Source organism: Aythya fuligula, chromosome 21 (genome assembly GCF_009819795.1).
Source record: "Aythya fuligula isolate bAytFul2 chromosome 21, bAytFul2.pri, whole genome shotgun sequence".
NCBI classification, from domain to species: Eukaryota; Metazoa; Chordata; class Aves; order Anseriformes; family Anatidae; genus Aythya; species Aythya fuligula.
In genome coordinates this window covers 6,132,667-6,156,440 of record NC_045579.1, presented here as the reverse complement: position 1 = coordinate 6,156,440, position 23,774 = coordinate 6,132,667, and the positions used below count along the sequence as shown (strand labels likewise).

General features: G+C 42.3%; 1 protein-coding gene across 4 annotated transcripts in view; it reads right to left on the bottom strand.

Moving 5' to 3' along the window:
- Positions 1–2,050: 2,050 nt before the first annotated feature.
- The window catches only part of SLC45A1 (solute carrier family 45 member 1), a 42,369-nt gene continuing 20,645 nt past the window's right edge, over positions 2,051–23,774 (bottom strand). Inside the window, exons 2-10 of one of the 4 annotated variants that reach the window (XM_032201403.1) lie at positions 20,818–20,879; positions 8,510–8,922; positions 7,398–7,490; positions 6,772–6,996; positions 5,231–5,970; positions 3,997–4,150; positions 2,928–3,104; positions 2,424–2,629; positions 2,051–2,356 (exon numbers count right to left, since the gene is read on the bottom strand). In XM_032201403.1, coding sequence (XP_032057294.1) covers positions 2,072–2,356; positions 2,424–2,629; positions 2,928–3,104; positions 3,997–4,150; positions 5,231–5,970; positions 6,772–6,996; positions 7,398–7,490; positions 8,510–8,922; positions 20,818–20,846 — 2,322 coding nt within the window. In that variant the 5' untranslated portion in view covers positions 20,847–20,879 and the 3' untranslated portion in view covers positions 2,051–2,071. Of the gene's footprint in view, positions 2,357–2,423; positions 2,630–2,927; positions 3,105–3,996; positions 4,151–5,230; positions 5,971–6,771; positions 6,997–7,397; positions 7,491–8,509; positions 8,923–10,494; positions 10,557–15,177; positions 15,197–20,817; positions 20,880–23,774 lie in introns of those variants that run through there. The other 3 variants (XM_032201406.1, XM_032201404.1, XM_032201405.1) reach the window with 3 other exon arrangements.

The window sequence follows — 23,774 nt, the reverse complement described above, 5'->3', positions numbered from 1 at the left end:
AGCATTTGAGAACTAATTATCACATTGTGGAAACAAAACAATCATTTTTGAGTTTAAAAGTTTGGTAAGATAAGGAGGAGAAAATAAGGTTACACAGCAGACCAAGAAAAGAAAAATTCCACAAAGCCAACTAGTCAGATTGTTAGAAATCACTCAGAAGTGCCAGATGTACTGCTCATACACCAGTTCCAGTTTTATCCCAAACATTCTTGGAGACAGATGCCCCATTATAAAGGAAACATGTCACAGATATTCCTGCAGATGTGACACCAGGTCAGGAAATGTAAGCCCAAATAAGGAAAATAAAGATGAACAGTCATCAACCCGATATTCATTTCTCTCTGAATGCTTCACTTCCTAACTTCTGTAGTGTTCCTCCATTTAAGTAAACACTGAATAGCATGAAACTTGTCTCTCACTTAAAAAAAAAAAAATACTAGGGCACTGATGATAAAAGTGAGAGGTTCTTAGGAGTTGTGCATTATGCTTTCAAGCACTAGAGTACAGTAAATCACAACAGCTAAATATTACAGAAGATATTTCTTCTTGGCATCACACATAAAAAAAAAAAAAAACACTGAGGTGAACGGTCCAGAACAACTCACTTAAAAAAGAGAGAGCCTTCAGAGAAACTGCTTCTTCTGGACCCAGTAGACAAGAACAAAAAGAGCCTCTATAAAGAGATGCCACGCATGGCACTCCTGATACTAGAATGCCCATCAGCCATGGTAAATCTTGGCTCACTACCTGAATATGAAGGCAGACTGATAGGAATCCTAGAAGTGGTTCTAACTTTTATTTGTTTTCATCTTTGCTCTTCACTTCAAGTACTCCTGAGCTTAACTGGAACTTATATAAGATTTCAGGCATTTACTTCCAAAACCAGAATAGTTAAGAATTCTCACAGGTAATGAAACCCCACGAGTCCAACTCTAATAAGTCTTAGTAGTTTCAATGAGATATAAAGGATGTGGCTCTAGCTGACAAATCATTAATCCCTAAAATGTCACATGGTACTACTGTATGAAAAACAAGGATGATGTGCTACAGGCTTTCACACAAATGATTATTTTTTTTTAATATTTTCAATCCAATCTTGAGCGTAAGCTTCTACCCAAGAGACCTTGACACAAGAAAAAAACCTGCCCAAAGGTGTTTTGCAAACAACTACCCATCTCCCTGCTAAGTCATCGCAAGCTGTTATAATCCCAGTTAAAAGTCTAATGTAGGAAGAAATACGTACTCATCAGGAACCATCAGTGTGGATGAGAGTCAGAACCCAGAGAGCAGGGCTTGAGAGCCAGGCCCCTGCAGCTTCAGCCCCTAGCAACTTCTTGGAGCTGTTCTGCTGGCAGGAGCTCTGTACACGTAGGAGCCCAGAGACAGCCCTTAAAAAGAGTACTTGCACTACCAAAGCAAGACCAGTCACTCTCAACCTTCCCAAAGTTTTGAAAAGCACCTTCCAAGGCCAGGCCTACCATGGGTAGAAACTGGGACCCATGGGTTGGCCCCACTGCTCCTTGAGGCCCAGGCAGGAGTTTCCACAGCCCTCAGCAACCAAAGGCCAGGCCACTCTGCCTGGCAGTAAGGAGGAACCTTCTGCTCACAAATCTGGTAAAGCACCGTGCTCACAACACTCCCATGGCAGTGGAGCCCCATAGCTTGCTGACTCCCAAGAGATCAGGGTCCCCCTGCCTGGGCAATGGAATTCTGTGTTCCCTGCCTCAGGCCAGGCAACGCTGTTCCCCCCAGGAATCATGCCCCTGCAGGGTGGCTGGAGGGGAAGGCCCCAGGCTGCCACCTAGGGTTCCTACCACTGTAGCCATAGACCCTGGGGACATAGATGGGCCTCTGCCACCTCAGGGGAAGGTGGAGTGGTGCCCTCTCACGGGCAGGGGAAAGCTCAGCAAAGCTGGTGCTTATCTGTCTGTGGTTTCCCATGCCCACTGCCAGCACGGTCACCCACGTCCCACCACTGTCCACTACCATCCTGGGGATGCAAAGGCCCACCATACCATGAAGGACAAGGATGATGCAATGAGGCAGCAAAGGCTGTGGCAGCTTCTCTCATTTATTGATCCTGTGCACATGGAAGGAGTGGGCGCTGCTCCTCGGTAGGTGGAAGCTCCTCAGCGGGTGGTATCGGCTCATAGGTGACGCAAAGGGAGGAGAAGAGGCAGCCCAGGAAGGACACCAGGCTGGCGAAGTACATGGCACCACTGGCACTGCCCACAGCTGCTGTTAGTGGCCCCATGGCCAGGGACACCAGGATCTGTGCCAAGAAGTACTGGCAGCTCAGCAGGGAGATGTCGACACCCATCCCACGCCGCATGCCCTCTGCCTTCAAGCCTGTGAACTACAGGGGACACAGCGTGAAGGAAGTACCACCAGGAGCCCTCTCTCCCACCCTGCCCAGGGCTCACCTCACAGCTCTGGTAGTAGTCGCAAAGCAGGGAGTAGGGCAGCGTGCAGAGAGTGGCGAAGAGGACACCATAGGTAGCGCACAGTGACAGCACCACATAGATGTTTCTGGACAGCGTGGACAGCCCTGTACCCAGCCCGAAGGCCAAGTATGCAATGAAGTACAGTGTCCGTGTGCTGAACCGCTCCTCTAGCTTTTCCAGTGCAGCTGCAAGACAACAGCATGGCATTTGCAATTAACAGTGACTGTCCCCTGCCATGCACTAGGCTTGAGGAGCATACCTCCAGGCTCCACAGCCTAGCTATCTGGTTGCCACAGCAGCAATCATTACAGCTTTGCTTAACTGGTGGCTCGCGTGCAAGCACCAAGATCCCCTTCCAAATCCTCCCACTGCCACAATGCAGCTATGTGCAACATAAATGCCAGACTACTTGTTGCAGAAACACCACTTCAGGAGCAGGTGTATCTCTGACAGCAGTGGGTGGGATGGCTGTACACTTAGTACCTGAATAGAAAGCAGCACTGAATGCATAGATGCACATTCCCCAGCAGCCCATGGTGACCCCAGCGTTGTACTTCTGATACTCATCTGAGTTGTGAGGTGCTTTGGGATTCCCTTGAAACACTACTTCTCCCATGAAGTCAGTATAGAAGAGCAACATCCCTTCAAATGAAAGCCATCCTGAAAGAAGCCAGAAATAACCCATCAGGATTACAGATCATCCATTTTCTCTCGTAAACCATGAACACTATTAGCCACATTGCACAACCTGTCTTCAGTTGTGATTTGTAATATATTACATACATAATGTTTAGCCACATTTATGAGGGACTGCTGTTCCCTGTGCATTATGCTGTTTGTAAAAGTTGTTCATTATTTTAATGATGAAGATTTATCTTTTGAATTCACACATGGAATCTGACAGGCTGACTACAGGTCACAGAATTTTGCAAGTTTAGCAAGAGAGCAAAATTGATTACAGCAGTCTGAACTGCCTTGCTGAATTTCACAGAGTAGTTCATCATATGTTAGTTTCAGGGTGCTGTTGTCCTCCTACACTTAGCTAAACTAGTCTTACAGGCACACCTGTAGTGTCGCATTCTGTGCCCCCTCACAGCCTGTTCTGTTGCCCCTATATATATGGTGTCAAAGGGAGGAAAGCAAATGCTGGTCTCAGATGTAAGCAGAGAAATACATCTAATCTTGTTGCATTCTGCTCAGTAACTGCAGTTTCAAAGCATTAGAAAGCACATTGATGCAGTTTCAAGTTCTTGGTTCAATGGTGTTTCTCATCCTAGTATAAACACTAAATTTAACAGACATGCTGATTTAAACCAATTATTCTCTTTCTAGGCATGTAGGTTTCACGATTCTGGTTTTTGTTGTTGTTGTTTGATTTTTCTCAGCATTCTAAAAAAACTAAATACCAGAAAGTACCTTATTGTTGAGTATATATGGAACAAATTATGTCCTTTTTAGGTAGCAGCAAGTGCTGCAAGAGATAAAATACTTTAAAAGATTCACACAAGGTAGACGGCTTTGTGGTGAAAACAAGAAAGAACTTTTTCATTACCTAGAAAGTGGTTGATGCAGAGGTTACGAAGAGCCTTGGGCATGTGGCAGATGGTTGAACAAAGAAGTCTGATGGAGAGCGGTTGCTCAGAGGTCTCACTCGATCCATTCAGCTCACTCTCATATTTAACACCATCCAGCAGGATATTGGCAACCTTCACCATAAGAACTCCCAGGTCAATAAACAGGTTAAAAAAAAATCTAAATGACCTTTGAGCAAATCTACGCTATATCACATATCTATCTGATCATCTGAAAGTGAAACTCTGCTGCTCAGCTGTTGATTTGGAGATTAAGAACAGTGCTAAGGATGTCCTTAAGTTCAGCCTTAGAACAAGTGATAAATAGCTCTGTGTTGCAGCTGTTGGTGTACTTGAAACTGTTCTAGAGCATTTGGCAACCACAGTGAGATGCTAGCACACGAAAAGCATAAATTCCATTGCACTTAATACAAGCTGTACCTGCACTTGGGTGAATCAGGTCCCTGAATTTTTAGAGACAATGATAAAAAAAAGAGCCTGGTTTTAACTGTAACACATTATCATTGCTCACTTGATGCTTCATTTCTACTTGCACAGTATATAAAATCCTGACCCTAGCAAAGTCTGCTCTCACAAACTGGGAGAAAGTACAGCAACAGAAAAAAAAAGAAAAAAAAAGAAAAAAAAAACACATACACAGAGGACAGTTTACCTCATCTTGGATCATAAAAAAATGGGTCAGCATACAGAGGTCTCAGACATTCCAAGTTATCACCAACAGTGGGAGGTGAGGTCACAGTCTTATCCCTGGGTAAAGAAAACCTCACCTCCCTGATGAAACCAGATGCAATGACTGCCATAACGAGAAGCTCATGGGAGAATCCTATCCCTGGCCCTATCTTGCAGGTTTTTCTGTGGAGAGGGAAGATACAGGCTCAATAAAAATGTGTTCTTTTCTGCTCTCACGTGGTAGCTTCCTGGGTGGTGAACTAGGGCTAAACGTACCAACCTAAATTTCATACGGGGCCTGAAGGGAGGGGAATGCTCCCATTTCTGCCCTCTTTACAAAAGCAGATGACAGACTGCCAATCATTAATAAAGTCATAGCAGATATTCTGTTCCTATGGTGACTTTTATAAGTAAACTGTTGTGAGCAGTCTTTAGTGATCCAATTGCACACTAAACATTTAAAATCACAGTGATTAAATTAATACTCAGGTTTACATGGTCATACAATTGATTTTCTGGCCTTACCTGTTGGCTGAAAGTTACATTTCTTCTTCTGCTATTTTCTGGACAACGTCCCGTTACAATATCTGGAATGGCCAAGGTCTGAGGTCTTTTCAGGATACCTGATGACCGTGGCTTTATTGCATCCAGGGAGCCCACTGTTAGTGCCTCACTGTTAGGCCCCAGAGTTATGCTGCTCTCCCCTTGCTCCAGAATTCCATTTTCTTCTTGGTAACAGCCACCTGGTACCTGAGGAAAGCTGACACTGACAGGATGTCTGGGCAAGCTAGCTGGAAGTGCTAAGTAACTATTTTGCCCACCTGTAAAACAGTCTATAAGTACATTGTCAATATTTGAAGTCCCAAATGACGATGAAAATTCATTAATTCCTGTCAAGGAACTGTCTCTGCTGATAAAACTGCCATATTTGGGTGTGAGTGGGCTGAGAGGGGAAACAGGACTTGTAAAACTTGCATATAATTGAGCTGAGTTATGAGAAGCAAAGTTTTCATTTACAGTCTCCTCAAAGAAGAGAGGTGGAGAAGGAGGGAGAGGAAGACTTGGACTCTTCATCACCTTTTTCTTCCTGCTGAAGGACCCTAAGGGTCTTTCTGGAATACTAATTAGAGTCAGCATAGTAGTGATGGTCAGTATAATTGAGGTGAAGACATAGATGACACGCAGTTGCCCTCCCACAGCTTTTCCAAAACTGGTTTTATCCCAATGTATTCCTCCAACAACATAACCAAAGCCACCTCCAAGACCTGGTGGAAAAACAGAGTCGAGATTACCTTTCCTAGACAACCTTCAAAGTCAGAATCAGCAGAGCACCATTTGTCTAACAATTCTTGAGTAGAATCCAACGTGTTACCTCTCTTTTACTACTTAATCCCCTTTCAACTCAAAGGCAGCAATAAACAATTATCTGCACCACACAGACATACTGTTAGAAGAACTCAGATCTACCTGTGTCCAAGACTGACCAAATCACTTCAGACACGGAACAAGCTCATTGCTCAGTGACACATCAACAGTGTATGAAAGCTACTTCTATACTACTACCGATAAACAGGGAATTCTGGGGCACTGGATGCCACGCTCACGCCATTCATATGGTAAAAGCCTTATGACACTATCTTTCCTTTCTTACATACACGTTAGAGGGCACAAAAGAAGTCCCCTGTTGGAGAGGAAAACTAGACTAGAGCACTACAACAATTAGTGAATGATATGTGCTTTCTTCTCTGATACGGCAACTAAAAAAAACATTTCCCACACCTGTGAAAAGCTGAATCTCCTTCCTAAAGTGATAATTTTCTTCCTGTAGGGTTATAAAAGGCACAAGGGATCTTAAGACAAATAGTGCAGAACTGTGTCTCATTTGACTTCTGTCAGCTACAAAAGCCTTTTGAAGTAAAAATTTGCTTTCAATGTTATTTATTGCTATCTCTCCAGGTATTCAGTTATGCTTATACAGGGAGAGACCAACAATTTACGCTGCCTTCTCACAGAACAGCTTTTTTACTTAGGGTTCACGTCACCCAGGAAGTACAAAGAAAGCATACCTGCTAACAAAGCATGGATGTTGAGGCCCCTGTCTTGATCCATTGGGCCACATACATCCATCATGTAGGCATGACTAGGATTGTCTGCTGAATCTGCACTGAAGTCCATGAGGACAACACCACAGACTGTAAGGATGATCCCCCATTTGTGGTTATTCACAGTGTCAGACAAGGCGTTCCCAATATCTCTGCCATTCAGCATAAGTGAGAGCCCAAGCAACGCACCTGGGAATAAGAACAAATCAGAATCAAACAATTAAACACTTGTAAACAAGAGAAACTGTATCTCTCCCCCATGGCTTATAGGATATACATAATCCTTTTACACTGATTAAGCTTACAGATGCCTGGATTCGTGGATGGAGAAAGAAAAACATTCCTGACCCTCAAAACATCATCTCTCTTGTTAACTATGAGAAGAGAGATGCTTTTGTGTGTGAAAGTTCAGCTGCCAGAGCATCACCTCAGTGCCACTCACCACCTTCTTCAGACATACAATACCCCACACCTGAACGGCCCTTTGTTCAGCTTAATGCTATAGGGATGCCTACAACTAGGGATGCTACAGGAGACATGCAATGCTTCTACTTTACATGTGTTATGCCCATCATTTCCAAAAGACATACCTATTGCTAAGACCAGAATGAATGGCCTTCTCCTCCCGAATCTTGATGTACATCTGTCACTCCAGGCCCCCAGCAAAGGCTGTAGCAAGAACCCTAAAAAAAGGTGATCACCAATAAGCAGATTTTTTCTACCACCCTGTTTCATAGGGGGGTTAAAACGGGCAGTTTAGAAGACAGTCAAAGGCAGGACACCGTGACACAGCGATATCCCCAGTCAGTACTAGTCACCCAGATGCATACAGTTTAGTGCCTGACATTTCCCACGTTAGAGACTGAATAATGTAATGCACCATTGCTGATTCAGGATTGCTATGACAACACAACTCAGTCCACATCATTAGTACAAGGGAGTTTGACATCAGGTGAAAAGCAAGAGTAGAACAATTAAGTTCCTTATCAGCTATTTCATTTACTCCTGTCTTATATTTGAGATCCCCTGCTAAATTAGCTTGGAGGATAGCAGCAAGTAAATATGCAAGTTGGAAAGGTGCTTGTCTGTGAGTACAAACCTACTTCTGAGGCATATCCTGGAAACACAAGGACGGGCAGAATAGTTTCCAAGCAGTCATAACCTATCTTAGGGTTCTTCCTGCAGTAGTGAACATACTCCCAGCCTTGTCTCCGTGCTCAGGCAAGTGACCTAATGCCAATAACAGCAGTAGTCAAGTCTTTCATCATTGGAATATTTGTTTGTTTCAGAAAATTCAACAGGAGAAGGCGACCCCACTCTGCGATTTCCACACACCCATGGGAACTGTTTCTGTATACTTCTTTTCACAAGGGTGTAAATGGATGCAGTGATCCTCTTTTGCCATTTTTGTTTTGTTTTTAAATATAAGAAGTTAGTACAGTAACCAAAGCTTACTCTTGTGCAAGATGTGAGACACTGAGAAGCCGTTAAAAGAACAGACCTTTTGATCACGCCAGGCCCATTTCAGGCAACACACAGCAGTAATTATTTCTCCATTCAGTTGTCTAAAATTATGTCTTCTTAACCATGACATCACATGGAATATACTTGTGAACAGCTGAGGCAGAGAAAACAAAATCATTTATACCCCTGCAGAGTGGGAAAAAAACAAGAAGGAAGAAACAGCAGAAAGAAAAATTACCTAGTATAGGGCTGATGAACCACACCATTCCATACAGTTGGTCTGGCAGACCCATCTGAAGCAGCACAGGTGTAACATAGGCTGTTTCCATGGCATAGCTGAACTCAAGCCCAAAGAGAATGCACCCATTAAATAGGAGTTCTAAGAAAGACCTCTGAGGCTGTAGATCCCCAAAGTCAATCAGATCAATAGGACATGGAGTATTTGGTGGTGGCGGCGGCGAAGGGCGAATGCATTTTCTCCTTTTTGGATGTCTCTTGAAGTTGTTGGCCCGGTGACTTATATGCTGCGTGACTGATCCAGAATAGCCTGGAACTTGCGACCTCCAGATTTCCTGAGAAGCCACACTTGGCAAGAGTGCAGCATCACTGACAGGAGTTGTTGCAGATGGTGGAATCATCACGAGTAGGCAACTGGAAGAAAAATAGCTCAGAATAAAATGGTTGAGCAAGGAAAACCTTCTTTAATTTTATTTACCAAAGTTCAAACCATTTCTGAACATTTCACATAATGTTCAGAAATGCTATACAGCATGGTGGGAGGATGCCTTACACAGAACAATTCGCAGCTCCATACAGGCATCCAGTGACAGACACTGCACAATGCAACCTCAAACACCTCACAGAAGACCACTGTTAGGTTAAATTGTCTATATATAGACATATATATATGTCTATAATGGAGAAGAAAGGGTGGGATACACAAGAGATCTACTAAAGTACTGCTAACTTTGTATCATGCGTTTCCTCAAAACCGCTCCTCTTCATACCAAGATGAATAATATGCAAGAGATAATGAAAAGTACTAATAATAATTGTAACAACGCGCCATGTCAACTGCTATCTCACAAGGCACCCACGCCAAGCTGCATTTTGCTAGGAAAGCTCATTATACACAAAGTATCCTGAATAGACTAGCAGAAGGAGAACACATAGAGAGACTTCATGATGATGCCCACATGGGTGTTCACCTTAATACTATTCTGACAAATTACTGAAAACTTCTTATGACCTACGTCTTTCATAAGCAGAGAGTACTTTCAAGAGTACCCTTATGAGCCTTCAGGGTGAAGCGATTCCCTCGTGATGAGAATTTGTCAAAAACTACAGAAAAGATACTAAAGCAAAGACATAGTGAAAAACCAACCAGAACCCAACAATGGTTGCCCTGATGACTTTTTCACAGAGACAGTACAATACAGCTGTGCTAGCACTCCCCTTCACCACTGATACATCTTGTCATTTGCACCAAGGACAAAGCGAGTTGATCTTTCTATATTTATTTATGGTTTTCATCTCATACTGGATCCTTCTTTATCTTCCTGCTCTGCACTGTACGTTAGGTCATTATTTGTACTGCAAAGGGATCATATCACAATTTATAAGCAGCAATATCTTGGCAATTATCAAAAGAACCCCTCTTTGTGGTGCTCTGTGACTTTTTGGAATGAAAGAGTAGTGCTGACAGCATTTTACTGGTAAAGCAGAAAGCCAGCATAAAGCTGTGAGCCAAGCCTGTATTCCTCACCACCCATTTTACTTCACATTTGAGCCCTTCACCAAAGGCTCTTTTTAGGCCTGTTCTGAGGTGAATCTATCTGGCAATCACAACGGCTTCAAAGCAGGAAACTTCTGCGTGGAGAACAATTAAATAGCAGTTAGCTGCAGCCTGCTATTCATAGCTACTTCTGATTTTTGACATTAGTTATGTAACAACCGCGCATCTTAATCAGCAGGGGCTTGGAGACGCTTGCTACCCAGGCGGCCCAACGTTTGTACGTGCACCCCGCCTGCCAGGGGCAGGGACCCATCACTCCCACCGAGCCCCTTTTTGCTGAAAATCATCGTTTTATATACTTTAATGAAACCCGGTAGAGATTTTTCTCGGGCGGCCACCGACGGCTCCAAAAGCGCCACAAACGCCACCCCCGGCACCGGCGGCCGCCCGCTCCGCTCCCCTGCCCTGCCCTGGTCCCGCAGCCTCACCTCAGGCGGCGGCGGCAGCGGGCCCGGCCCCGGCCCCGGCCCCGCACCGCGGCTCCACCCCAGCTCCCGGGCCCGCGGCCCCCACCCGCATCCGGGCCGCGGCCCCGCCCTGTGGCGGCGGAAGCGGCCCCTCCCGCGGGGGCGGGCCCCGGGGCCCCCCGGTTGCTCTGGAGCCCCGTGAGGAAGAGTAGGAAGCGAGGATGATCTTGTGGTGCTCAAGGAAAAGGGGCAAAGGATGGTGGAATTTTTCTTATCGCCGGCGATTCCCGGTTGCATAATTGTAGGGTTTGATTTTTGCAAGGCAAGCTGGGCGTTATGATGGTCAAGTCTCGGTCAGTATCAGTGTTCCTGAACATTTATGAAGTCCAACAGCCATAAAAGAAGCCATAAAAGGCCCTGCTTACAGCACTCATTCACAGCACAGCTGAAGTTATAGGGCAGAAGAGGGGGTTGTACCTGGTCTAATTGAAAGTGGAATCAAGACCCTTATCCTGTCCTCACAAATGTTCTTCCTTGAAGCATCACCATCAACAGTCACACCAAAATGTTTGCTGCTTTCTATGACAATGCCCTGTGCAAGCACGTTGTTTACAAAATAATCCTAAAACGCTTGGTCATACAATTCTGCAAGACGAGGTGAAAGCCAGCAAGAAACTGGTCAAGCACTGGCAGTGTTGTTCTGAAGTACTCGCTGTATTTCACCTTTTCACCTCCACCCATGTCAAAATACTCATGCACATAGACTAAACACAGTTGGGAGATGTCAGCATAACATCACACACATCTTTGGATAAAAGTATCATTCTGTTCTTTTGCGGCCATGCCTGACCACTACAGGCTTCTATCAAAGATGATGCAGGTTCCTCTTTTGACACAGTCTATTCCCCAGTCCTTCTGGCAGGTTTGGTATTGAAATGTTCCTCATCTGCCTGTGCTGAGCTTTTCCTTTCAGCTCCCCAAGCACAGCACTTCTGCAGCCTACATCAAACCAGCCCTGCCACACAGCACTTCTCAGCATTGATGTTAGATGGTTGTCACCACATCAAAATACTGTCTTCTCCTGTCACAAGGTCTCATCCACAGAACAGCAGCCACTGCTCCACTTGCAGTCCATTGAGAGAGTAAACTGATTTTAGAAGCCAAATTCTTAAGTGATTGAAAGTATTTCTGTGGCCATGGAAGAAAACAGTAACATTCTTGTACAAAACAACCTGCTGATGGCATCCCTTTTATTCATATTTCAAATGCCACAGCCACTGGAAAGATCCTTCATGCTTCTGAGCAGCATAAGCAAAAATTAAGATTTGCTAGGCAAAGGATGAAGGGCAAGGGCTGGAAGGGCAGGAACAGGGGAAGGTCCAGCCAGGAACAGGTAAGAGAACATGAATAGGCAGGTCTGCCAAAGGGATCAGACAGGTAGGGCAAGAGATGGCTGTTGCCAAGAAGAGCCAGTCAGCAGTAGTTGGAGTAGCACCAGCCACCGCTCACCCAGCCTCTAATGCTCAGGGACAACAACTAAATGGGTTGTGGGACTTTAAGGAAGAAATTCCTTACTTTGAAGGTGGTGAGGCACTGGAACAGGTTGCCCAGAGAAGCTGTGGATGTCCCATCCCTGGAAGTGTTCAGGACCATGTTGGATGGGACTTTGAGCAACCTGATCTCGTAGGAGGTGTCCCAGCCCATGGCAGGGGGGTTGGAATTAGATATTTAAGGTCCCTTCCAACCCAAACCATTCTATGATACTATGGCTGTCAGACCTCCCACAACCATTTGCTGCCTTTTTTTGCTGAAGATCCAGAGGCAACCGTCCCTTCAGTGATGTAAAGATACCACTTGCTTTGTTCTAGTTTAACCCAAAAGCATTCAAAGAAGCAAGGTTTGGTGATTAATATGTACTGCTATGAATCCAAGATGTTTCCTTGTACCTTCTTTGGGTGCAAGATGGTTTGCATTCATTAAACCTTTTTGTTTGGTCTTTCTATGAAAGAACTTCTGACAGTTCTTTCATATGTCAATGACAACTTGGTTGCCATTGACATATGAGTTCTGAGAAGAGTTGTCTTATCCATATTGTAGATTGTAGAACACCCCCAGAAGCTATATCCCCTTATGAAGAGATGGGTAAAAAAGGCTCTCAAAGAAAATGAAATTAATTTTAAAAAATAACAGAAATAATTTCATTTAAAAGGCAGAAAAGTTACTTCATTTGGACAACTTTAATTTGCCTTCTCCTGAGTTCCAGGACATAGGAGGTGGGGTGGCAGGGCAGTGGTTGAGGAAAATCCAGAGCAGCATAGGTTACTGTAGAATAACTGTCAAGCCTGTCTCAAGTCAGTTTGCACAATTTCTGAGTCAGTGATGCTGTCACATATTGGACAGCTTTCCTTTCCATAGCATGGAGAAGCACATAAGTTTCCCTGTGCCCAGAATGAAATGCTGCATATTTCTTCCTCCGTAGGAAGAATAAACAGTCTAGCTTAATGTCATAACCACAACCAGGGAGTAATACAGAGGAAAATGAATATCCTTTTCCTATTCCACATTGAAGGTATATTGCCTATGACGTTGAACACAGTGCAAATACAAAGTATGACAGGAAAAAAAAGAAGCAAGTTCAGACAGGGTAAGGCACATTTCAATAGTGCATTCTTAATGCTTATATGGTAAGAGGAGCTCACCACAAAGTATACCACCCTAGCTTCTTTTACATGTCAACTGAGTGGGTACAAGGAAGCTGGTGGGAGGCTAATACAATATAAGTCCATAAAGAAATCTCATACATGCCAGTTTGCACAGTACCTGCATATCTGGCTCTTAGCATGTTGTCATATGACTTTAATAGCTTGGATAAATCCATTCCTGAATGTGGATTCACCAGAATCCTACACTGGCTATGTTAATGGATGCAATTAAATGTTTAAAAGGGCACTTCATTTTTTACTTATATGAAAGAAGAAAATAACAAATAAAAAAACACAAACACCAAAACACCATGAGCAATGAAAAAGTATTTTACTGCAAAATGAAAGTGGTAACAGCGCTGATTTATCTGTGTTAAAAATGAGCTTTCAATCCTTTGAGGAAAAAAAAATATCAACATAGCAAACAACTACACAAGATAAGAACTTTATTTTTTAAAGAAACAAGCATGCATTTTCTGACAAATGCTATTAGAGCTCTTTGAAAGTCTGTACTTGCGGGGATATAACAAAGTACAAAAGGAGTTTGTATCCCATCTCATCCTTTCCTGGAACAGAGAAAATCCTCCCCTACTGTTTTTTTTGGTGCAAGGTAAGCCCATGATCCCAAAAACAGTCCATTAAGAAACAACTTCAAGATGCTCCCCAACAAGCGTGCCAGGCAACTACAATGCACAGCACTGAACACAAAGCAGAAATACTCCCATTACTAACAAATGCACAAAGCATGGCATAGTCTTGGACCACACTCCAGATATTATTGTAAAAAAAATTATATATACATATTTTAACAAGCCAAGTCTTTAATAAAGAACAAATTTGGTTTTAGAAGAACTGAGATACTGTCATGGTATAAACATAATATCAGTAATCTGTCAGCCCAGACTAGAGTTGCTATACGAAACTAAAACAAGATTACACTGTCACCTTCTCAAACCTTAGAGCATAATTACTCAGAAAAAATTCACTAATGCAACACTTCATTGAAACCATTCTAATGTAGCGCAGTGAGTATCCACTAGTTTTTTTTCTCTCCCCCCACCACTGATATACACAAGATTCGACTCTTCCTTCAGTTCAGACATTCAATTTCCACAACAGTGGCCTAGTGGTTTGCTTTGCTTTCTGCAGTGACTGTCCAATAAGCATTTTTATTTGCTTATGTAGTACAAACTAGTACTGTCCTCAAAATAATGGCGGTATTTGGATGGCTCCTGCCCTATCCAGAGAGGAACACTCAATAGCTGGTCTGTTTCTGACAATGAATACATAACACAGTACAGAAAATGAGCCACTAGAGGGCACTTACAGAATTCAGAAAACTGAAAACGAATGTGACATCAGAAGGTTGCAGTCCCACAAAAAGTCTGAAGAGTTCAAGTGACGGGCTCTGTATTTATTTCCTAACCGGTTCTTGTGACCAATACTTTAAGATACGGATCAATGGAAATAAAGTTTTCTTTACCAACATCTGTTGTACCAGCAACTGAATGAAAGAAGTCTGGGAAAAACTCTTAAGAATCAATGCACATGCAAGACTGTATTGACTGGACACTTCTGGACAGACAAATGCTGAACAAAAGTGTTCACTGCAAGCAACTTCACCACATGCAATATTGGTGGTCTACACTGCTGGGTGCAGCTTTGGGGAAAGATGCACAGGAACATACAAAACAATGTGGCAAACTCACTGGAGTATTTAATTACACTGTGATGCCTCAAGTGCCCCACACATTTCACAAGAAACAGAGACATCATTACACCCTAAAAACCTTGCAAGCTTTTTCTTTTTTCCTCTCTCTCTCTCAGAAGGCGACAAGGCACGGAAAGGTAGCAAGCAGTATGGCAGGAAAGCAGGAGTTAGAATCCTGGATGCATGAGCTTGTGGTCACCCAGAGCAGGCACAGGATATATAAGAACTAAACTCAATTTTCATCTCAAGATGTAGCATAAACAGAGATCATTGTCTTCCCTGTTGAGTTACCTGAACAGCTTGATTCCTTGCTTCTCGTATGGTTCCTGTTAGCTCCCAGCCATCACATCCTGTCATTAGCAAGATCAAAGCTTTCTTGGCTACCAGGTGTCTTATTTCTGCAATTCAGTACACTTCTCATCTTCTACTGAAGAAGGAAAGCAGAATTAAAGCAGAATTCACATCATTAGTGAGTTCTGGAAAACCTCAAATCACCACTTTTGTGAAAGCCAAGTGCAGGGCAGCACAAGGATGGACTGGGCCACTGTTGTATTGAGGGCTGAAGGGAAGCAGCGATCAGGTGAAGCACCATACAGAGGGCGGACCTATAGCACCTGGTTCCAGGCAAGCATAGTGAACAGTGACCCAGGCAGACCTGCCTCGCCAGCATTGCCCTCAGCAGGAAAGGCACAGTACCACATAGCAAGGGATGCTGCACCAGGCTGCATTCTCTAGCAGCTGTGCTGGCAGGGGCTTGAGGCTGGCTAAGCAGCGCACAGGCAGATGAGGGGTATTACACGCTCATGAAAGAAAGTCAGTGGGACACTGAGCTGTACATGAAGGGCATTGCAGGAAGATGTCAAGTGCACCTGCCTTTTACTAAGCATTTATTAAAATTTTGGTTTATAAATTGGCTGCGTACCTTCTCTAAATTGACTTTGGGAGCCTATGGGAAGTGCTGTTCCACTTCCCTGTGTTTACCACAGGGGAAATGAGAAACCACCAGGTCCCTGGGGCTAATTACTTTCTTCAAAACTCAGCATTGCTCTGTGTTTCTGACTCAGTGCAGTGTTCAATTTTCTGCTGAGATTGTATCTATATCGCATTACAAGATGAGTTGCAATAGCACTTGATGTTAATTGCAGTGCACAGACTGCTCCCTTCTGTCCTTTATTCCAGCTATCAAGAAAAACCAGAAAGTCTGCTTCTGCTGTTTTTAATTTAGCCTCTTCCATCCATACAGACTGCCTGTCAGACAGGAGAGGTAGGGGGTGTCATCCCCATTCTGCCTGAAAGCGTCTACCAACAAGGCAGAGACTACAAGGATGTCTACATGCCATCCCAAATGATCAGTTACACCGTAGAGACAGACAGATGCTGGGGTGTGGTACGGCCACTTGGTGTAAACAGATAGAGACAGGCACATTAATATTCCTGGATGGTCCTGGAGCTGATCTAACCATCCCCCTTGCACCTCTCTTCTCATACACCAAGGCAAAGAAAAAGGCAAAGATGAAATAATAGAAAGAAATAAAAAAGGCACCCCTATACCACTCTGAGTCTCGCTGTCTCTTTCAAGGCCTGTCTGTCTTATGCACCAGAGGAATCCTCAAAGCAACAGAGTACAGACATGTACAGACTCCCACAGAACACAGAAACAAGCAGGAGTTGTGCATCCTGACTTGACAAGTGTTTATGGCTCAGCAAATTCTCCTGTGGGAACTAAAATTGCATTCATTTGCTGGGTGATGAGTACAATTTACCTTTCCCTGGTAAAAGGTAATTTTAGACATAGTCAAAGGGATAATGCTTTTTAGTATCTCATCCTTACTTTCTTCCCATCTCAAAAACCCATCTCTGACAGCTGTGTTCCAGTGCCCTATCATGGGACACAAACATTCCTGAGATACAAAACATTTCCTAGCCTAGTGTTTCCTACTCTCCATCATGAGCAATTGTGATCTGTCATTTCAAGTGTTAACAAGCATTGCTAACTATCAGGCATCACTTGCTCTGCATTATATTTGCACAGGGTAACAATAATGACTTTTATAGTGCTCCACACTTTCAAGGCAGCATATGAATTGCATTTGAACAGAACTGAATAATCCGTTTACTGGAAAGCAATGTTCACAGAACAGCATTGGAGGTTTTGGGAGATCTTTTGAACACCTTCCTACTAAAAGGAAGACAGTCTTACTAGATAGCAAACCTGTGTCCCATTTCCAGAAGAAGCTATTAGTGGACACTTGAGTAAAGAACAACAGATTGCTGCTATTCACTAGACTGCTTTTTGCTACTTACTAGGTATTTACTTTGGTATTAAATTTGTTTGGTTCATTCAGATAAGTCAAAGTATCTAATTTCTGCTCATTTCTCACTCAAAAAAATGGTTAAAGGCCCATTCCCCGTTTGGCAGATCATTCTCATCCCTAAAAACGTTGTCTATTCTCCCCCACCAGCAGTAAAGAAACTCCTCTGACTAGAGTGCAGCCAGCAACATGACGTTTGCAGCCTGGTATTGCTCTGGGGTTAGCCTGCATTTTCTTAGGAAAAAAAGGGAAAGGAACAGAACATTACGTCCCATAAACATTTGCTAAAGCTCTTGAGCAAGATAAATGGAACAGGTAGCAAACAGTAATCCAGATTAACTACCAGCAAAGGCAAACAAAAAGTATGCAAAGGTTTCCTGTAGGTTGCTTGGATGACATTTCTATGCTGAGTCTGATACACTGATATATCAATTGATCTCTCCAACAAGAGCCATGACCTTTGGATACAATATAAGAAATTGGGCCTCAAAGTAATCTAATTAAGAGACAAAACGCACCTGACTGGTAGTATTTTTTCATGTGTTAGCGCAGCATCAGCTACAAGCCCTGACAGAAGATTTCTAAGAAAGGATCAGGAAGGAAAGTTATATTACATGGACTCCCCACATTCAAAGTTGATCATCAGAAATCTCTATTGTAACCTTCTTCTATGGCCAGTCGACTAAAGTCATGATCTCCATGTCAGCTAACATATATGTTAGAACAGCTGTTTATCTCTGTTTTGCACAGAGCACACACCTATGTAGCAACATAACTATTACGTAACAGTAAGTCAAACTAAAACAAGTCAGATTGCTTAATCTATCAAATGTGTTGACAAGATTTTTACTTCTATCACTTGATAATATAATTGCTCAATTAGCTCCACCTGAATGCCTTGGCTGTGGTAGAGGAATGTTCCCTTGCAGGTCACGGTAAATCTGAAGATAGAAGGCAAGTAAACAACACAAATGTAAACAATTTCTCTACAGCAAACCAAATGCATCTTCCAGTTGTACTTTCTTTACTGATCTGCTCCTGGCTCTACTGTTTTAGTACAGAACAGGCACCCAACAAATAAAACCAAAAGAGAGGTCAAAAACAGTAACAGAGGAGGCCACCCCAGTGAGATCTAAATCCCAAAATTTTCATAGCAGATTCAAACCTTATATGGATATTTATTTTTGTATTTCTGACATTCCACAATACACTAATTTAGGTAATCTCCCAATTGACAGGGCTTTTGAAACATCTGCTGCATCACTATGCATTATACTATCTCTTTCCTTCAGCCAAGAGGCAAGTGGAAAAGATGACAATAAAGTGGTGCTTGTTGATCATCCTAGAGCAGAGTGGATCTTATATTATGGATCTGCACATCTCTCTCATGCATCAACAGACCATAGCATAGAGAGTTTGGTTGCAATAAACATGGACTGTAAGTAGGTACAACTTGCTGGGCTTTATAACGAATACTTTAGACTTGACGAGAAAGTAATTGCTTCTGCTGCAGAAAAGTGGCTCTCCAGCAGAGCCAGAGCTCACATGAAGAAAAATCTAAAGGCATGAAAATAAAATCACTGAAAGTAGGCTGAAGCCTAATTTGGCCAAAAGGAACACAAAGCTGATCTCTTGGAACCATGTGCATCACAATATCTCTAGGGAATCTGCTCTCTCTCTCTGGTCTGATACCTGCTCCAGGACACATCCTGCCTTGTGATCAGTGATCCCAGGATTCCCCCCCAAACCACCCCACCCCAGACTAGAAAAAGCTGAGGCTGACCCAGCATCTCCACTGCTGACTCAAACCAGTAGCCTTCCCCTCAGCTAGCCCTGCAGAAGGGAAAAGGGTCAAAGCAGGATTCCTCCTTTTCACTCAAGGCCTGCAGAAAAATTTCCTAGACTGCACGTGAACTTTAACCTTTCAAGTTTTGCTTTTAATGACTAAGTACGTGAATGGAGCAACACATCCTTTACATCCATACATAACCCAAAGGCTGTAGGGAAAAGCACTTAGCACAATGGACTTTGTGTGTGATGTCAGCTATATAGAGTACAACAAAATCACTGGCTGATTAATTAAATACTGCAGTTGTATATAATATATGGACAACCTATGACTATTGTCCCTTTGCCAGCCATGGCAGAGGTCAGGGAATGGAAAAAAATAGATAGAATTTCTGTTGAAATCAATGTTCAATTTTTACCAGAATGTCAGATGATACTTTAAGAGTTTTGGAAAAAGCTGTAAGTGTAAATCAAATAAGTTTTATTCTTAGTGTTCTGGATGGGTTTGGGATTTGGGGTCAGAGGGGATATGGTAATTTTTATGATAAATATATTTTCCCTCCCTGCTCTATCATGAACCTTCTCAACTCCTGTCATGTGCTGCTGAAAATTTTAAGTGTAAAATTTAAAAATTACATCACTTAGAACACTCCTGGTTCCTGATAATAAAAACATTGACTGAAGTATGCAAAGTTTCAGGATTAGGTTTTCAATCTTTTTCCAGATTACTGGGTGCAAACATATGGTGTGTACATATAATTGCTTTATTGATCTTCTAATCTCAATAAATTTATCTTGACAGGAAACCACGAGTGAAGTGAACCTAGATTTAGAAAATGATAATCCAAACTGCAGGACTGATTTAACGTACCAGAATTTTTCATGAAATTATTACTGAATAATGAAAAGCAAGCAAAAGTACAAGATATCCCTTAGTCTATGCAAACATGTAAACCTTGCCTATTTCTAAACATACAAGGGGTTTTGGTCTATACAAAAGAGAAACAAACTATTGTTCCACTCTTTATAGTGGAGCCCTGTTGAGGGCACTCAGCAAGACTGCAAACACATTTTTCATGTATTGTATGGCAACTTAAGTAACCCTTGCTGTCTGAAAAATCAAATATTTTCCCTTAAAATCAGACAGACATCCAGATTCACCAAATCACACACACACTGCATAGGCCAAACACAGATTTTTAGGATCATCTGCCAGCATGCTTGAGAGCAGTTCAGTTATCAGTCTGCCATGGGCCATGGAGATAGAACAGAACTCTGACTTCTCAGGGTCTTTTCTAGCTATTCCTGCAGCCATTCAATGAAAATGGCATGAATAAACAGCAAATCCAAAACTCATGAAAGAGGCACTTCTCATATGTCTTCAGATACAGAAGCAAAAAAGCCAAAATGGGATTGGAAGTCTACATCTAGCAATGGTCACAAAATGGAAAAGAGATTACAATTTAAGTCAAAGACAGTGAGTATTCAAAAAGAAAAACATTCTTCAGTACATGATCTCTATTTAAGATCTTCTCCTGAACACCATCATTAAACCCCTAGCCATATTATCATTTTAAATAGCTCCTTCAAAACTCCAGTTGGTGAACCTCTCCCTTTTAGTACTCCTTACGATCACCACAGGAGCTCACATTAAATCATTCTGCATTGCACCTTTCCTAAATTCCTCCCTGAAACCATCTATTAAACAGGCAGAAGTGAAATAGAATTTACTCAGTGATTACTGACCCTCTTTGCTTTTATTTAGGAAGCAGTGTCTCTGGAATTCTTGGTCATTAGAAATCATCAACCTGCTGATTCTGCAAGTACTCACCCTGCTAGAAAATCCTGTTTCTGCCTCATGCCATGCAAAGTCTGACTGTATATTCCTTTGACCTGAAAAACAAGAAACAAAGGTTCATAGGCAAACCTTGTGCTACCAACTATACCTGTGGCAGGAAAAGATGCATCTCCAGTGATCAGAAGTTATAGTTAAGATACATACTTTCTTGACCGGATCCTATAAGTCAGGCTAGTTCAAAAGAGGATAATTTAATTAGAAAATACTTGTCCTTTGTACGGCACTGACAATGTTGGGAATTCAAGTTTAATGAAACCCAGAAAAAAGATTGAAAATAGCAGCCACTATATATAATCAGCTAGGAAATATATAATGGAAGTAAGATGCAGTGATGGAAAAGTTTCCAGCAAAGATGATCAAAATTATTTAAATATATTAGAATAAAAAACAAACATAGCAATCTATAAAACATCTGTAATTATTGGATTGCCATTACTATATAAATAGAGTAAAATCTGCCAACTGTAATACAGAAAAGGTAAATATTTATCAGAACTGCAAGATGATGTATATTCTCAACTCAGATTGATATCAGTACCAAAGGTAAAATATCTGTGAATCAGCAGTCCAGAGTCCTGAGATGTTAGAAGATTGAATTGCTGACATTCAACCTCTGCAAGTCATTAAACAATAAGGAAACTTCACAGGTCCGAGAGAAAGCTAGTCTCTAAGAATATAAAATGGGACAACACAGGACTAAGAGCTCTACATCACTCCAAAACAGGGGAGAAGGGACTCACTTTCTGGAAAAAAAGGGAGGTCATTCCAAGAGCAAGCAGCTGCTATTTATGCACTGCCTGGCAGACCAAGCCATCACACTCCTGCCAAACTGGTTTAGCTTCCCAGAACGCCTCAGGCATCAAGATTTTAACCAACAGCCCTAAGAAATGCTCAGACACCCTGCATTTGGTCAAAGATGCACCACAGCCATCGACTGATCAGAGCACCTGTATCAAAAGTTGCATGGTTTTGTTCACAGATGAATGCTGAGCTAGGGGAAGATAAGGTGGGGAGAATGTGGTGCTGTAAAACAAAGTAGCAGTACAATAGGATACTGGTGCAGAATCATCTCTTAAATACTTGGAGACAATAGCCAGGAAACAGCTAAAATACATGCAAGTCTGCACCATGGAAAATTGTTTACTAAAATACATGAATAGTTATAATAGTCAGGAAGAACCTGGGAGACCTTGGGAGGAAAGATGAAGAGACAAAACAAATTGTGAGTTATGGGCTTCAAGTATAACTTCTCTAGTGGCAAAGGAAACACTGACATGAGCAGTTACAGAACTTAATGCAAAAGCAATTTTAATTCCAAAACATTCACGTTAAGGAAACAATATAGCTTAATGTATTTGGGACACAATCAGAAAACAGCATTTAGGATGGTAATTTTGCCTTTCTACTCCACCTAACTTATAGAAAAGTCTCTAGAACTTCAACATAAAAGATAGAACATTCTGGACAAACTTGATAATTATTTTACATATGAAACGTGTTTCTATTCCATTCTTTGGAGATTTTATCATGCAAATCACGCAGAAATGGGTGACTAACCCTATCCCATCATCCACACAGTACAGAAGTGCTTCCTGATGTTTAGACAGAACCTCTTGTGTTCCAGTTCACCTCTTATCCTGGGCACTGAGCACCACTACAGAGAACCTGGTTTCATCTTTTTTGCACCCTCCCTCTAGGTGCAAAGGTGATAAGGTCCTCCATGAGCCTCCTCTTCGCCAAGAGGAAAGTCCCAGCTCTCAGCCTCTCCTCATAGGAGTGGTGCTCCACTCCCTTTGTCATTTTGGTGGTGGGTTCATCTTGGTGGCTGGGTGGGTGATCTCTCTGAATCTGCTGGCAAGGCTTTGTTGCTTAATGCAGCTTGGTAGAAAGCCTCATAGGTCTGGTGTTTGAAATCTACTACCATTAGTAGATGATTTCCTATGCTATAAGCAAAATACTTTTGAAAGGAATCTGACTGTGGGCAATCCTCAACAACCCTGCTGCACACACAACACTTCCAGGGACCAAGAAACATACTGCCTTTATTTCTGCCTGAACATAGGACTCACCAAATTAAAGGCTTGCCTTTCTTCCACTGTAGCTCCATTAGTGCTGCCAGTAAAGAGAATTTATGCAGAGAGAAAAGGGACTGACATTTCTTCTACAATAAGGCCAACTGCCTCAGCCTGCCACATTCAATTAAATGTTTACTTCTTCATTTCACAACTCAACAGGAAGTGGAAGGTCAGAGAGGCCCCACTGCAGAACAAAGAACCTGTCATTTAACTATTCACCTCAGACCAAGATTCCAGTGGGAGACTACTGCTTTCCTTTCCAACCTCCCTTCCTCCAGGAAACAGACACAAGGTAGCACTAGCAATTCTTCCACTCTTGTTTCATGATCCTAAAGGAGTAATGTTACCAACATTTGTTCACCAAAACTGGTTAATGGATAAAAAGTAATCTCTTGAAACTATCCCTAAAGACTATGTTTTCTTTGGCAGGCTTGAAAATGACAGCTATAGCAAAGATCAAGTTGGAAGCGTGCAGAGCTTCCTGCAACAAAAAACTTCTCTCTACTTGAAATAGTGAAGACTCTACCCAAATTCAGAGTGCTTCAGAAGCCTCATTTGTCAGCATGAAAGTAAAATAAAAACAACTGTTTTAATATGAAAAGGACTGTTATTCTTGACTTGTTAGGAATAGACAAGCTGTGGTTTCACGCTGAGTTGAGAAGTTATATATTCATTTGGAAAAGCCTAATTCACTCAGTCACCTAATCTGTTAAAAAATAAAATAAAACACCTCTTAATCCACACATTTTTCCCCTTGTTCAACTAGCAACATGATGAGAGGAAGAAAAAAATAAATCACTGAATTTAGCCAGTGGAAAGATACACAGCAGTAATCAATATATTATTTTCAAGAGG